Genomic DNA, 16,151 nt, shown 5'->3' with positions numbered 1-16,151 from the left:
GGCAGTACGAATGATTAGAAAGCATGACTTCTTGAGCCAAGCTGCTATGCTCTAGTTTTGATTAGTGACTTCACAGCATGTCTGTATAAAACCTGTAGAAACAGTGAGCTAAGGGCAATTTCTTTACACTGACCTTTTAACTTCAAAACTTTCTTGTATATTTGGCTGATTTGTCTCACAGAATCCCCAGAAATGCTCCCCTAACTCCTGGCTATCATCCTTCTACTCTCTGCTGGGATAAAACCATAGCATGATGTCTAACTGATCCACATTCATTCCTTGCTTCCTCAGACATCCTGAATCCTAAGACAAAGTTCAAATCATATGTATTCGTGATGTGGGCAGTTTGCTCACAGAAGAAAATAAAGACCACTGTCTTTTAATTGAAGAAGCATCACAAGCTACACAACTCAAAATGATCGGCATTTATAAATCAGTGAGTCCTTTTCTCTGAATTTTATAATTAAGTGAGAACACAAGTTTTTTATTCTATTGTCTCTTTTCAAGTACTGTATACTAGGCTGTTGACACCCCCTTTAATAGCTGATGAAACAATATACATCTTAAATGTATCTGAGTTACACTGTTTCCATCAATGGCCCAGTTTTCAAGTGTCCACAGAGCTTTGGGTTCAGGAAATGTGAGGAATCAATCTAAGCACAGCAAGTAAGTGTCAGCACCAGCAATATTCACAATACATCAATTCTAGAGTGTGTAGACAGCAATCACATGAACAAAGTGACATACATATCAATGTGTTATTCATCTTCCTGAGTGCTTGTTATACATCGAGACACTACTGAGGGGTGCAACATAGTTACAGGAAAGGCAGACAGCATGACAAAAGCAGAACCTCCAATGGTGTGTTGAACACAATCTTGTTTTATCTTGGCATCAATGGTTTTTAAGATTAACATTTGTGTGAAGGTCAACCCACAATCTCTTATCATTGATGCTCCTATGTTCACCCAGTCAAGTACTCCCTCGTGTACGCAAGAAAACAGAAGTGTCACGTAATGAACTTTCCCTTCCCCTGTGTCAGTAGCTTCATATGTCTCCGTTTCAGCAGTCAAACAAACAACTAAATAAATAAATGTAGTTCCATATCTGGTTGTAACTTTATATGTTTTAGCTTCTCCAGGAAATAGCAACATTGTGTTATATATCATTTTAAAATAAAAAAAATCTTCAGTTTTGTGAAAGAAGACACATACTTTCCTTGACTGTATGTTCTATGTTCTTATTTCACTCATTAACATGCAATTTATAACTTTTTTGAAATGCGTTTTTCTGGATTTTTTTGTTGTTATTCTGTCTCTCACTGTTAAAATACACCTACCATTAAAATTATAGACTGATCATTTCTTTGTCAGTGGGCAAACGTACAAAATCAGCAGGGGATCAAATACTTTTTTCCCTCACTGTATATATATATATATATATATATATATATAAAATTGGCCTCATTATTTTAAAATGTAAAATTAACATTAAGGATAGGATCCTTGGATCACTCAGTTATTAATTGGGCACCAAATGAGCACGATGGGTCAAATGGCCTCCTCTTGTTTGTAAACTTTCTTTTGTTCTTCTTATTATACAACTAAGGTTACAAAATACATCACATCTATTTTGTAAAATGTATTGACTAATTGAAATTGGGGAAAAAATGAAAACACTACTGGGGATCACATTCTCTTATTTCACATAGCTGATGGGCAATTGGGCATTGATTCTTAATGAACTGAAGTATGAATACCACCAGAATAACACATGAATACCTTATGCACTTCATGTGAGTTCTGCTGTTAATCACATGTATATCAAGGTTATAGGCTAGGTTTAGGGTTAGTGTTTATGTATGTGATCAACACAGGACCTCGGAGGAAGTACATTCAATATTCATAGGTTATTCCTGTGGGATTCATTCATTTTTTGTAAAGAATTGCTGCCCATTGTTGTACAGTATTTCCCACACTTTTTTTATTAAGTCATGAAATAATGTATTTATTTATTTTGCAGACTTAAAATTTACACAAGCAATTGAAGCATTCATAATTAAACCACAGATCTAACAATGTGTAAGTCAGATTTTAATCAAAACCTAGTATACACCTGAGAGATTAATTAATACATACATACATACATACATACATACATAAATACATACATACATACATACATACATAAACAATCAAACAATGTTGTGACTTTCTTAGTCTACTTGTAGGAGGAGTGAGGAGGCGTTTTATTACCAAAAAAAAAAAAAAAAACAGGACTGCCTACATATGACGAAAACAGAAGTGATCTTATTAAGAGGAAATAAGTCCACATGTGCGTTATTCGTGCTTGACGGCAGGCGCAGTGCGGGGATAGACGGACAAGTGCGCCCGGAGGACAGGGACCACAGGGGAGGCAGCAGGTGAGCACAGAGAGGCTTTTTACACAATATAAATGAGAAATTGTGTGATAATATGAGGTGAAATGTTACGTTTTTTCTTTTGTTTGTTTGTTATTGTTAAAGGTCTGGAAAGAGACATTATTGCGCCGCACAGTAAACCAATCGGTTCAAGTGTCTATCATCCCCGGTCCCAGTATCACTTTAGTGGGTGCACTACATTTATTTAAGTAAACACAATTGAAATTGGAAAAGTAACTCAACTCCAAAAAGGTTAGAAAATAAATGTAGAGGAGACAGGACAAAGATGTTGAGGCAGTCATCTCCGAGCTTAGTTCTGTCATAAATATATATATATATATATATATATATATATATATATATATATATATATATATATATATATATATATATATATATATATTTACCGCTCGTTGAGTGCAGAACCTAGGCTAGTGTTAGAAGAAAACCCCAAGAATGCGTGAAACCTTTAGATGCGTGGGATTTGTACAGTTTCTTAGCAGTAGAGGGGAAATTTGAGGAACTTAAAGAAAATGGGTCTCCAAACCATGAGCATGAGTGTATTTTGATGGGTTTTTTTTGTTGTCTTTTTGTAATGCAGTGTTAGTATGATGTGTATGTGCAGGAGCTTATGGTCAAAATTAGACTTGTGTTTCCTTTTTGACAGGTAACATACAGGTCAAACTGTATTAATAGTACCAAAAGTCAATTTCAGACATTGAATTGTTATCTGAATAGGCTACACATTTCTCTGCACTTGTGGGAAATTCACAGATGCAGAAAGTCAGTTGAGATAAACAGATTAGATCAGTTGAAAGCAGAGATGAGTCTATTGTATTGATGTGTTGTGGCAGCTCTGGTACAAGTATTTCCCACTTCACCCATAGGAGAGGGAGGGACCAATCACTTGACTTCACTTATTGGGCACAAGGAGACCTCTTAGGTTGGACTATGTCTTCATCGGTCCAATACCTTCCTAGATTTCGCATATGGTGTGAAAACAGGATGTGGTTCACTGTTGATATGAAATTATGCGACAGATATGCATCGCATACTAGACAAAGTTTATATAACCTCTGCCCATTGCAAGTGGATTCCTCAAGAGACACAAGAGTGCATCTACCAATATGTATACGTGTGTGTATGTGTATATATATATATATATATATATATATGTGTGTGTTTGTGTTTATATATATAACTACAATTAGGAACCTCTGTTTGGGGTTCACTTTGACACTAGAGATCTCAGGGGATGCATGTTGTGCTTGGTGGTCTCAAAAGACAACATAGGAATAATTTCCAATACAAATACAATACAATTTGAAGTAGAAAGATTAACTTTTTTTTTCTTCAGAAACATGTGTTGTGTGAACTGTTGCAGGAGTTTGCACTTTAGACATAGCACACATAAGATTGGTAGAGAACGTTGTGTGGTAGATGGACAAAATGATTTGGCACCCAATAAGGCCACATCACTCAGAGGTATTGTGAAAAAATATTATTGTTTGTAAAAAAGGAAATAAAAAGTTACAGAATTAATTATATAATACTCAGAGACTGAAAGGTAGCACCAGCCGAACACTGAGAGGATGCTGTTCACAAAGTGCAATTGAAACAGTCCATTTCTGTCATATTGTTGTAATCATCCATACACAAGAAGTAGCTGTAATAGGCAATTCCTAGGGCAAACTTGGTAACAAGCACAGGAAAGTTTTGTGAATTATTTGTGCAAGAGAAAAGTAGAGAGATTAAAAGAGAGTAAGGAGGAACTCAGCTCAGTCATTACTTATCCAAAGGAGGGGAAGCAGTCATTGGCAGAATGCGGCTTCCCTTAAAACTTTCCTTAGAATAAGCCCCAGACTATTTTATTTCCATTTATTTGTTATTTAATTAAGATAGTCCTCAGTCTTGCCTCTCTCTGGTCTTTGTAGAGGAACATACTGTAGAATAAAGGTGGTCCCCATATGCAATCACCTTTTACTACTGACATTGTAATTCCACATTTACTCCTGATGAATTTGGTGTACATTCTCGCTCAAGAAAAGCATATGTTTCTGGACTGGCTACTACATTAGACCTTAGACGGGCTTTAGACAGGTTAACAAAATCTTGCTTAACTCAGCAGCAACAAATGTTTATACATTTTGCATAAACTGCACTTTTAGATTTGTTTGTTTGAATATTTTACTTGAAGGCTGTGAGGAATGTAATTGTTAAGCACTTGTTAAGCAGGAGATGCTGATCTGTACAGTCTCAGTCTGTATTATCTCAGTTCTCAGTCCATGGGCATTTCGATTTGTTGCCATTTATTATTTATTTTGTGTCATTTCTTAGCCAGGCTAGTTCAGTGCCTAGCATAGAAGACAATACTCTAAAAAGAATTACTGATGTAACTATGTATTGTCCACATTGAATACACTCTCACAGCCATGTCACAGTAATACAGTTTGCTTTGCTAATCATTTATGCAGGTTATTAAAAGGGGAAAAGTTCATACTATTCATCAAAGTTCAGACAGCAAACAAAAGGACGTATTTATACACCCAAATGCAATCTTGTCTTAAGGATCAAGCATTTATTCTGAAGTCTAATTGTGCTTGTTGTGGGGAGAGGCTGGTGGGCAAAATTTGTTTAAATGGTTTCCTCAAAGAGATAAACATAAAAATGAATCCTGCTGGATAACATCAACAGTTCAATTTGTTCTCCAGGAGAACCAATTTGTACCCTTGACACCTGGGACTGGATTAGCCTCTTTGTAAAGACTGGACGGGTACATTGAAATTCAGTGAAAATGGGAGTTTTATCAGTAAGAAGTAACTGGAGTACAGTAATAAGCTTTTATAAAAGGGTACAAGAAATAGAAGGTTAGCATTGATTTGTTGAATGGTAATTGTTGTAACAGTGCCCTGTTATTTCAGGATGTAAAGAAACAGGCCAGATATACTTTTTTGCAGTAATTTAAGATGGTGCATGAAGTGAGTGATTCCTGGGGTTTCTTGAAGGTTTTCCCATATTAAACTGATTTGAGTTTGTTTCAAAAATACACATTCATCGCTAAAATGCAGAATAGGCTGTGGCAAACCAAAATGTGGGAGCACTGGTAAGCACATACATATAAATGTACATACATACATGCATCCACATATTTCTGTAATTATATGTAATTTTAATTTCTTCTACAGCATGAGTCAATGGAAACAAGTTCAGCAGTTAGAAATAAAGTTTTTGGAGCAAGTGGACTACTTCTATGATGACAACTTTCCAATGGAAATTCGTCAGTTTCTGGCCGTGTGGATTGAAAGTCAGGACTGGTAGGTGTACCATCAGCCGGGTTTGTTTTCTTCTCATAAACAGTTCCTTAAAGCATGTGCAAAGAAATCTTAAACAGAAGTGTATGAAGTACTGGACAGGAAAATAACAAATAATAATAAACAAACTATTGAAAAGCATTGATACTGCTCAGTCAGTCTAGGAATAAGAAGTAGTAGAGTGTTCATTTGTCAACTGAATAAATTTGACTAAATGAAAATACTGACGAAACAAGAAACCGACTTTTTAAATGATGTATCACAAAATAACATTTTCTCAGACCTTTCTTACTTGAAATATTAAGGTCTGTTATTATTTCACAGATTATTATTTTTTACTGAATGTTTAAGTTAACAACTAGAGAAGTTACAGTATAAGGCAGGGGGCGGGGAGCAACTGTCCTTGACTGAATTCGTTTTCTAAGGATAGAACAAGTAAAGAGTATTAGTGTCTCTTCTTGTAATAGTAGGCTGAGGCTGGGATATTTATTTTCATGGGTTTTCCCTTTGTATGCAGACTTGCAAAATGGGTGTCTAAAACTGTACTTTCTCCAGTATTGCTCTTCATATGCACCTCTCCAAAAAATGAAGTTTGCATTGATGGTAAATTGCTCACTCAGAACAAGAGCCATTCCCTCTGCCTACAGATTGGTTACTGACAGTAATTTCAGAAGTACCTACTTATAAAAGGCCAAAAGACATGTTGGTAAATTACCTCATCTGAATAAGGCCTTGATATCAGAATTGTATATATATTTTAAATATCTCGGCAGTAGAAGACAGTAAATAGGAAACATAAGATAAAAATAAATTTCATCTGAAAAAGCTATGAATGAACAGAAACAACAAGTACACATCTTTATCACATTTGCCACTTAAATGTTAAAACTGTTTGTTATGACACTAAATAAATCAATCAATCGATCAATCAATACAGGGTATTGTTTTTTAAATCCTGAAATAAATTAATATTGTACGGGCAAGATGTTGTTCAGGTCAGTCTTTTCTCTCCATTGATTTTAGCTTGTTTACATAAGTTACATTCATGCATTAATAGCAGTGTGTGTTTGAGCCAGTGTTTGAATACTGTTGTCTGAAATATTTAAACAGGGACACGGCCTCGAACCATGAGTCGATGGCCACTGTTCTCTTCCACAATCTGTTGACGCAACTGGAAAAACAATGTTCCCAAGAGCAGAATTTCCTGCAGAGGCACAATCTAAAAAGGATAAAACAGCAACTCCAAGTAAGTCAACCCAATATTCCTTCTTTATCATACTAGTGAAAACCTTTGATTATGCAAGAGTACAAGGGGAATGGCTAGCCAGTCAGGATACTCAAGGAATTAGAAGCTTATGGTTTCAAGTGGGGCCCCTTACGAATCTGCATCAACAATAAGGGCTGGTAATATGTTCCACACCACCTCCATTTGATCTTATGATCTTTCCTCGGTCTACTGCCCTTGCAAGATACGTTGCGAGTGAACAATGCATTACATGGGTCATAATCTAGAGACAATGGAAAATTCCATGTCGTATGGGAAAGTTAACAATGTGAAGACCCTATTAACGGAGTAAATGGGTCTTTCTAAACATAGACCACTGTTTCACAAGAAGACAAAGTTTGCGATTGTATATAAACTGTATACCTTTCAGCTTTATTTCTCCAACTCAACTCAAACAAAAACTTCCCTTTCTGTGTTTCATAATGTGGTAAAATTAGGTTTCTGTGCACTGCCAGCTTATTATGTCATAGTAGTACCAAGAACTAGTACATAAAACTGTATTTCTGTGTATGTGAGGTGGTCTCCTTGCTGGGTCTAAAGCAGGAGCTGGCCAGTCCCTTTTTGGGATTTTGAAGTCAGATCTCTCTGTCTAGTCTGTGCCTGTCTATGTGACAGGAAGTCAGTCTAAAGCAGGCCTGTGAAAGGACACAGAATGGGAAGCTGAATGGCTTTCAATTACCAGAAACACTGTGGGAGATGCAGTTTGTACCAGGAATGGATGACCTTGTAAGACACAACAGAGAGTTCCTTCGCTTTTGACATTAATCAATACCACACACAAACTGCACTTCGATTCTTTCGTTTCTCAGAACATGATATGCTTCAGCTTTTCCCAAATCCATCTGCCAAGACTTGCCTCTTATTACTTTTCACCTTTGAGCAATACACATTTTCTTCACCATATGGCCTATAATAGGGTTTTTGTTTTGTTTTAGTCAGCAGAATAGTATTTAAAATGACAAGGTTTGTAATGAAGTCCTAAATAAACTTTTTTAATAATTATTTTGGGAGATGGGGAAATGAAAGGAGAAGCACTTTGTCTTTCTGGTTTTGGTTAACTTACACTTAATAAATGACTAATAGAGTAGATCCATGGCTCATCTAAGAATCATGTTACTTGTCAGATCACAAACAGATTGCGGATCAAATTGTCAACATGCTGATTTTTTTAAAGGATAAAGACAATAAAAGATGGCATTTTTTGACTCACTTTTTGCCATTTCCACCAAAGAGTGCATGAAGATAAAACCTTTTAATGGTGCACAGTCATAAATCCCCCTCAGTAACCTGGTTATAAAACATACTATAATGACTTAAGTATATTAAAAAATGTTATAAAACAAGATGTTTGTTCATTTGGTTGTTTGTTCCAATATAAATATTTCAGAAATGTTTCTTTGTATAAATATTAATTTGTATAGCTCTAATTCCTCAATATTTAGTTTGTAGCTTAGAGTTGACATTTCCGCAGCATCTTAAGTAAAATAAAAAATACAAAGGTGGAGGGTGTCATTGTTGGGAGGTTCAGCCTTTTGAGATAACTGGTCACCATCTCAGCATTGGTTGTTGGATTAGAGTTGTGGTCCAACATTTTCTGTAGGTTTTACCAGTGGTGCTTGCGTTACATATTGACATTTCAGATTGCATTAGCAGTGACGTTCTTCATTTCCTTTAAGTGGAAAAAGAATGTGTTATAGTTGCTGCAACCACATGTTTGATCATATCCCTGGTAAGAGGGCGTGCTGTGACTCATACGAAGTTTCAGTTGAGAAAGCAAAAGCAAAAACCAAAAAAAGCACAAACCACTGTGACCATCACAAATTAAGTTTGCATTTCGAAGACCTGATGCCAGTGTTTACAAATCAATTGATCTCTCTTTGGTCCTTAATGTTCATACAACTATACACTCACTGCCAAAAGAAGGCCGTCACTCCTTTTGTTGCAGGGTCTTTTGGTTCTGGACTCAACAGCAGGTCCCTTACATTTAAATGACCAACACTAAATAATTTGGTTTAATCTATAGCAGGGATGGGCAGCTTCAGTTCTCGTGGGCAACATTGTCTTCTGGTATTTGTTCCACCTCAGATCTTAATTATTTAATTGACGTTATTGTCATTTCTAGGTATTAACCAGTTGCTAAAAATACATTGAAATCCTGCAGGAAGTTGGCCCTCGAGGACTGGAGTTGCCCCTGATCTACACCAATATATACCAATAAATAAGCAATCTCTTTAATATTCATAGATAATGAATAACAACCTATACAGCATTACTAATGTAGTTCTGTACCTTTATGTATGAATTCTCATCCAGAAAATCAAATATAAGAACACTGAAAAGGCAACTTGTTAAATGTATTTAATCCATTGCAAAACATGCAATATGTTATAGTCATAGAATAACATTGTTGAGGTGTTGATTTTCAATTACATTTTCCTCAGAGCACATACACATATCAATATATGTTTTATATGTATATATATAATAGACATACTAAGGTTATATGAGTAGTAGTTACATATTTTATAGCTTGTTATTCAGCATATATTGTCAGTGATTCTTGAGAGTTGGGACAAAATATATATTTTTGTCTATTGTTTTTCCTTGTGCTACAAAGTAAGGGCACAGGAAATACAGACAGGACCCTTACAATATCTATATCTCAGTTTATGCATCATTTAAACTAAATCATTAAAATCTCTGACAGAGGTGACTTGTTTCCCAAGACTATTTTTTTATTTTTATTTTTTTAATTATTGCAGATGTATATAATTAGCAAACCTGAAGACGTACTAATGGATATTGGTTGTTTTCCTTTATGTCATATGTTTTTTCCAGTTTGTGAATATAATAATAATTAAAATTAAGCACTGTTCTGGACAAGGGGTTTCTATTGGAGACAAAATCATTATTATGTTCAGTACACTTAACGTTATAATAAAATACAATTATGCGCAGAGAGCATTATTTTTCTAATAATAATTAATACTTAAAGTTGGTGAACCTGTCTTGCCCCAACTCTCAATAATCAGTGTAGTATTAATATTGTATAGATGGCATATGACATCCTTATCGTAGAGTAGTGTATGTTTTATGTTTTGAAGTAGTTATCTCTTGGCTTAATTATTCAAGGTGAATGTGATCTAAAGCCATTGATTACAGTCATCTTCTTGAGCTGAAGAGCTAGAACTCTCCATGACCAAGCAGGAGAGTAAACTCACTATATTATGTAACTAAATATAGTATGGTTAAAAAAAAAAAAACATCTCTCATTTTATTTTGAATATAACAGTAAATACTACTGTGCTTAGTGTCAGCCTCCGAATATGCTTAACCAGGTTATCCACCTATCTGGTTCCAGTAACGTTGTGTGACACTTTGTGTTTATCAGTTCTGCTGAAATGCACCTCTGCACAAAATGGAAAACTGTGGTTTCAGACATCCTGTTCTGCTGAAGGTGCTTGATTAAGCTTGAACTGAGGAAGTTGCAGCAGAACAGATGGGTACTTTGTTTTGACCTACCCCATTTTTTGTCAGGTCTTTAAAAAGTGTTTCTAAAAACCTGTTACAGAACTGTAATTAAACCCCAATATCTCCAGACGTCTAATAGCTGAACTCATCCAATTAACAGTACTGGGTGCATTATTGTACTATAAACAGATTGACAGCCAATATTTCATGTTATTGTGCTTTTTTGTGTGTGTTTAAATTTTTCTCCTTGTACTTCACTAGCAACTTCCTCTATTTTTTTTGCACCCTGCTCACAAGTAGTATAGTGGTGACAGAGAAAGGTTAACCCGTAAACTGCTATTATTAAATAGCTTGAACTGCATTCAATTCTATTGCTTTGTTTATAGTTGAAAATACTTCTTCTGTCGACAACAGCAGTGTAATAAGTGCCTTTTAAAAGACAATTTAATTAACTAATAGTGTCAACTTTAAGAACTTAAGGATGTTAAAAAGGGGGATTGGGACAATTGCCTATAATGAAAGCCACCATTTTATTAGGGATGGGCAGTTCTAGGCAGCACTGTGCAGTAGTGTTTAGGAAGGTTGTTGGTTCAAATCCTGGGTTGGCCAATGCTGTTGTGCCCCTGAGCAAGGTCCTTCACTTAGATTGCTCCAGTAAAATACCCAGCTTGTATAATTGGGTACAAATGTAAGTTGCCCTGGATAAAGTCGTCAGCCAAGAAATAAAAATAATTAAAAAAATAATAATAGATACAAAGCTTAATTAAAAATGGAAAATGTTTATGAATATATGACACTGAAAAACATTGCTTGATATTCCCTCACATGTAACGACAGCTAATTCAAGGACAATTTTTTACTTTCTGTGTTTTACTTTTCTGCAGTTAAAGGTTTGAAGTCTAACTCAACCTGTGTTAACGACGTCGTCTCCCCTGCAGTTTTCCGCCTAAAACAGAACATTAACAATAAAACAAAAGGACTACAAAAGACAAGGAAATGGGTATATTACTATTCTTGAACTGGTTGTACAGCAGTAATGATGTTACAAGGAACAGAAACACCAATGCATGGTAGTGCAATATATATATTGGAACGTTTTTACTGGAAGAGTTCAAAAGGGCACAGAGGTATACCATCCCTGCAACTCCCCATGCCAAAAACATAGTACATAAGCAAAGACGTAGAAAAGACTTTACCATTCTGTTATGAAAATACGTTGAGATGTTTAAAATGAGGATAGAAAATATATATAGATCCGTAATTAAGAAACGTTAGCAAAATTACAGAAACTTTCAGAATTCTACTATTGGCTCTTTAATGTAGCAGTGGTTGGGGATCTGGGCTTTATATTCTGTTCTGTACCAAAACAGTTAATGGCGAACACAATTTTTCTTGGAGAGAGATTTAACTGGGGATGAGAATTTTCTACGGAAATGGTAATTTCTGTGTTTTTGCTGACCAAAAGGGACATCGGCAGGATCAGTGTAAAATTAAAAAAAATATATAATTGGGGGAGTTGAGGTAGATGTTCCAACATTCATCCATTTCTGTAATTAGCTTGTGACTACTAAGTGTCATAGGCGAGGGTAAACAGCAATCGAAAACCATGTGAACTTCCCACTCAACAATGTCGCAAAGGTTTTTTAAATATCTTGCCAGGACAATTGATAAGATCACAACTGCAGTGTATTGCAGTGATGGTGAACAAAAAAAAGCACACCAACATAGACCTGTTTGGGTGATTACATTAGGAAGGTGGACCCTGCAGAAAAAGGTCTGGTCATGTATGTGACCCTTGGTGCAAAACACAAGCGTACATCAAATCACCAATGAACAAAAATGCACCAATACAGTGTTTCCCCAGACAATTACATAGGCATGGCATGCTTCAGATTAGTTTAATCCAGGATGGATGGGATGGGTAACGCTACCGGTGACTCTTATTTCGAAGTTCACGCATTTGATGGGCCAAGTGACACCGAAAACCCAAGCAGCAGGAAATCTTGCACTAGACGGAATATTAGGAGAGCAAACTATACTTTACTCTGTGAGGTCCAGTGGAACTCGGTTGACCAAAAGGTTCCACATGATATTTGCGAATGTATATAGAGGAGCTGCTTAGTCACGATCATGGCATGGTTAAAACCACCTGTGCCAGTATGTGACAGAATCTGTGACCAATTAATATGTTCATTTTAAAAGTTTGATATTTCTGTTTGTGCATACTCAATCCTAAAATGAACTAGATCTTTTTTAGGGTTTTTGCTGCATACTGACATCACGGTAAATATGTAATACCATTCATAGAATTATTATGACTGTAATTGTGACATTTTAACGACAGTATTAGATCATAGTATACTTTTTAAATAATACTGCAAAGAGTAATTGTAAGAATTAATCTAGAATGGACTAGATTAGTAAATTACATTTTCACGTTTTAGGATTTTGAAACTGTATACACATGCTGTTCAATATTTTCATTAAATATTTAATTTCCTTATTACATTATCCTTGTTCAAGAATGCATTTCCTGCTGAATGTAAAGAGGAGGAAAATTGGAAACTGGCAAAATACCTGATATTGATTTCAGATAGTGTATAAATACTCCTTTATACAACATGGGTGTTTTAAATGCTTGTGGCTTGCTAGTAAGTAAGTAAATAAGTCAGGCATGGATGAGTGTTCTCACATTATCCAACAAATACCTGGGAGGAATGCTTCTGATTGCAATGAAAATATATAGTAATGTCCCTTGAAACCCCCTTGGGGATGATGTGGGGCTAAGGGACAACAGGATGATTTATAAATGTTCAGTGCTTTTCTTCCATCTCTGTTCACATCCCTGGATAAAACTGATTTAGGTATGACTGGATTAATGGTTAATGGGTATTGCATGGATAGTTAGCCAGAACATAAATTAAGATGAAAATGCAAAACATGAAAATGCAAACACCATAAAACAAATGTAGGTCACTTGGGTTAATCTTAATAGTGTGCACAACTTTGTTTCTAACTAAGTAAACGCCGCAAATGGAGGCCTGTCATGAGTGAGGGTTTTTCTGTTCCTGTCGACTCTTCCGGTGCTGGGAGGCTCGCTCTCCTGTCATGTGTACTGTGTGGTTGTTTGTGATGCCCCCTGGTTTCTGCGGTAAAGGCCTGTCATCCACTACACAGGGGTGGGACCAAATTGGCAAAAAAAAATTAAGCAGAACAAGCGCCTCAGAGAGGGTTGGTTCAATCTCTTCTTTCACCACTTTTTTAAATGTTTTTATTCTTTCCACACACCTTTCTGCCATTTTATTTCTGCCATAATATCAGTTGTACTTTTACATAAGGAAATGGTAGCCAGATTGTACTACTCCATAGACAAACATGAATTTTACTTAATTAAGTTTAATGCGATTTGGAAAGGTCACTACATCGAGTAGTAGTACTTGACTCCAAATTGTCACTTGATGAATGTTGATCAGGAAATGAAGTGACGAGATGTTTTCAACCTGTAACTCTTTTGCATATATTATTTTTGGAGATAGAGGGTATGTTTTTTATAGCATGGATTGTACTGTTCAAACCCAACACCCAAAAGAAAATGGAATATTGCCTTACTATTGTTATTTTATATTTATTTCTTAGTAGATGCCACTATCCAGAGTGACTTACAAAATAGAAGAGCAATACAAAGTGCAATAATACAGTACAGTTCAAAGTCCTACATCCTAGATTTTAAAATCTGTTAAGTGCAGATGTGAAGTCATTGTTAAGAGCGAATGGAAAGAGGGCATAGGGGTAATGAAAATAAACAATACAAGTGCTAGTAATGCAAAGCAAGAAGTATGACAAAATGTTGTATACGTGCAATTTTACAGGAGAATAAACAACTAAATTACAAGTACAGTCTGTAAAGATGTGTCTTGAGTAATTGCGGGAAGGAGGTTACTATTGACTCTAGGAGTTCTGGTGTCAATCAGCTCCAATAAATGGTTTTGACGTACGTTCTGTGTGGGACAGATTGTGAATAACACTGTACCGACAATCTCCACCTCTTGCTAATGTAAGAAGGTTGTTTGAAAAACTGAAATATCTCCCAATCTGCGTGGGTGAAACTCCCTGTTTGTGTCATACTGGTCTATGCAAGATAAGTTCCCATTCACTTATATGCTTTTCTCTTTTATCCTTTACGTAAGAACAGACTGATTATGCATTCTTTTTCTGACGGCCCATATGCAAATTTACCCTGGAAAATGTGCCAGTGGATTTTTGCAGGGGTTTATTTTGGTGTTACCATAGTTTTATTAGTGGTTTCCCGTGACTTTGACATGCCATCCTTGTGCATTAGCATGCCTACACTGTGCATCAGTCTTTACCTTATGGAAAGTTGGAGGATTTTCCCTATTTTTCATTTAAATGTGTAAGCAGAATTTAGGTAGGATCAAATTTATATTTATTTACCTTGATGGATAAGTACTCTCTTGAGCAAATTAACATTTTCATTTCTGTTCTCTTCTGTTCAAAATATCACAATATGCAATGGTGTGCACAGTGTCCTTCCCAAAACTATTTTCTATATACCACGTGACCTCTGATGCAGTCCACTAGTGGTGGAGAGAGGATGGTCCACTTCTCATAATATATAAATTAACTTTGGACTGCCAAGCCATTCATTTCTATGGAGTAGCAGTCCAAGGTTTAAATGGCCAAATGTCTAAATTTGGTTTAATCAACTGGAATCCATTTTGTTTTCTTTAAGCTGAATCAGTTTTCAACAATCTCTAGAAAAATATAATTGATATATAAGTAACACTGAATTAACAATGTATACTAGACTTATTTTATATGTACAAGAAGAGTATGTGTAGTGTTTAAACACATATCCCTATTCTCATCTTAACTAAAAGTGATTAAAGCTTCATCGCGTTACATCAAACAATTATAAAAGCTCAAATTATCAAGAAACAGTGTTTAAATGGGAAGAAAATGCAAGGTCAAAGTGAATCAGCATAATATGTTCAAGTTGTATTGTAATTATCTCAAGATAAACTGCTACACCAGATTACATTAACTTTTTCATTTTTTTATCCATCTTAAATGAATATGTAATGTTTCATTAATTATTTTGCCCTGGGGGTGGGGAGATACTTTGATATCACATGCAGGGTAGAATTATTGTGCATGGTTATGCTGAAGACTGACTTCCAATAGCTGTATTGTGAGGTGCCCGTCTTAGAAAAACACTGATTGTTTTTGAGAAATTAATTGACATAATGACTCATCTCAGTAATTCAATTGGCTTCACTTCTCTGTACAGTCCGGAAACCATTTTGGCAGTCTCTTTATTTTCAATTTATAAATTTTATATTCTCTACAGGGCTGCTTTGCTTGTTTTTGTTCCCCATCTATTCCTACCTTCAAATATATGAAGGGAATGATTTGTGATGTGGGATTCAGGAACGACTCTTGAAAGTATCATCTAAAAGAGAACATGGAAAAGTTTGCTTTAACACTTTAAAGAGAAAACAGTGACATTGACTATAAGTTTGGAGAAAGATGTTTCTCAAGATGTTGGGAAATTGAGAAAAAGATAGTGCTGAGAAAAATGCAAACAAAACTACCAGAATATTAGTTTAATTAATAGCTGAAGCAACACGTGGCAGTGTATAATGCT

At 35.5% G+C, this 16,151-nt stretch overlaps 1 protein-coding gene across 1 annotated transcript in view; it reads left to right on the top strand.

Moving 5' to 3' along the window:
* The first annotated feature begins 2,349 nt into the window (after positions 1–2,349).
* stat4 (signal transducer and activator of transcription 4) overlaps positions 2,350–16,151 on the top strand; it is a 71,780-nt gene continuing 57,978 nt past the window's right edge. Inside the window, exons 1-3 of the mRNA XM_066688538.1 lie at positions 2,350–2,422; positions 5,605–5,733; positions 6,841–6,976. Of these exons, the coding sequence (XP_066544635.1) occupies positions 5,606–5,733; positions 6,841–6,976 (264 nt within the window). The 5' untranslated portion in view covers positions 2,350–2,422; position 5,605. The remainder of the gene's footprint in view (positions 2,423–5,604; positions 5,734–6,840; positions 6,977–16,151) is intronic.

The sequence above is a fragment of the Amia ocellicauda genome, chromosome 16 (assembly GCF_036373705.1).
Source record: "Amia ocellicauda isolate fAmiCal2 chromosome 16, fAmiCal2.hap1, whole genome shotgun sequence".
NCBI classification, from domain to species: Eukaryota; Metazoa; Chordata; class Actinopteri; order Amiiformes; family Amiidae; genus Amia; species Amia ocellicauda.
Note: the sequence above shows the minus strand (reverse complement) of the source record. Positions and strands in the feature narration are given on the sequence as shown.